General features: G+C 52.1%; 1 protein-coding gene across 1 annotated transcript; it reads left to right on the top strand.

Moving 5' to 3' along the window:
• Positions 1–303: 303 nt before the first annotated feature.
• Positions 304–567, top strand: BLCAP (bladder cancer associated protein). The gene has a single exon (XM_009074363.1). It carries the CDS (start codon positions 304–306, stop codon positions 565–567), a length of 264 nt encoding a protein of 87 aa, XP_009072611.1.
• The last annotated feature ends 296 nt before the right edge of the window (positions 568–863 follow it).

Here is an 863-nt window from a genome sequence, read left to right as displayed (position 1 = left end):
AAGGCCTGAGAAACAGCACATGGGATATGCTGCTACACCAGCAGTGGCTGATCCTGTCCCCAGCTGAATGGTTCAGAAAGCAGGGAGCTTTCCACCAGTTCCAGAATTCAGTACTGGGGGTTCAGACATCAGCATGTGATGCTTGAGAGTAAATGAAGCTATGTAAGAATGTCAGTTGTTTGCTGTGTTTCTCTGACAGTCTGACATTTTACCTCTCCCTACAGAGCAGCCTGCCCGCCGGAGGAGACTGTTCTGGAGCACATCTGACTGCTGCTGCCACGAGGCCCCAGCCAGCCAGCCACAATGTACTGCCTGCAGTGGTTGCTACCTGTCCTGCTCATCCCCAAGCCCCTCAACCCAGCGTTGTGGTTCAGTCACTCAATGTTCATGGGATTCTACCTGCTCAGTTTTCTTCTGGAACGGAAACCTTGCACGATTTGTGCCTTGGTCTTCCTGGCAGCTCTGTTCCTCATCTGCTACAGCTGCTGGGGGAACTGCTTCTTGTATCACTGCACAGGATCCCAGTTGCCGGAATCAGCTCATGATCCCAGCATAGTGGGCACCTAGAAAGCAATAATCTTCCAGTCTGCTGAGGGCTCTTGTTTTGCTTTTAAAAAGGGGGTGGGGCTGGGGAGGAGGGGGGTGTTAGGCATGGGTCTGGAGTAAGGACAGCCTGTTTCCTGTAACATGTGTGGACTAGAGTGGCAAATTCCTCCCACTCTGCCTGTGAAATTCGACTTGTTTACTGTGTGAACTCTGGCAGCACCACCTGCTTTTGTAGAAGCAGAAGTCTTTTTTTCCTTTCCTTCCCGTATCACCGGGATCGAACACCAGCCCTCCCAACTGAGAACTGCTGGAGGCCC

The sequence above is a fragment of the Acanthisitta chloris genome, unplaced genomic scaffold (genome assembly GCF_000695815.1).
Source record: "Acanthisitta chloris isolate BGI_N310 unplaced genomic scaffold, ASM69581v1 scaffold9075, whole genome shotgun sequence".
Lineage (NCBI taxonomy): Eukaryota > Metazoa > Chordata > Aves > Passeriformes > Acanthisittidae > Acanthisitta > Acanthisitta chloris.
Note: the sequence above shows the minus strand (reverse complement) of the source record. Positions and strands in the feature narration are given on the sequence as shown.

What these genes read in the sequence shown, in the direction of transcription:
- BLCAP (XM_009074363.1), top strand. Translation starts at nt 304, where the DNA reads ATGTACTGCCTGCAGTGGTTGCTACCTGTCCTGCTCATCCCCAAGCCC.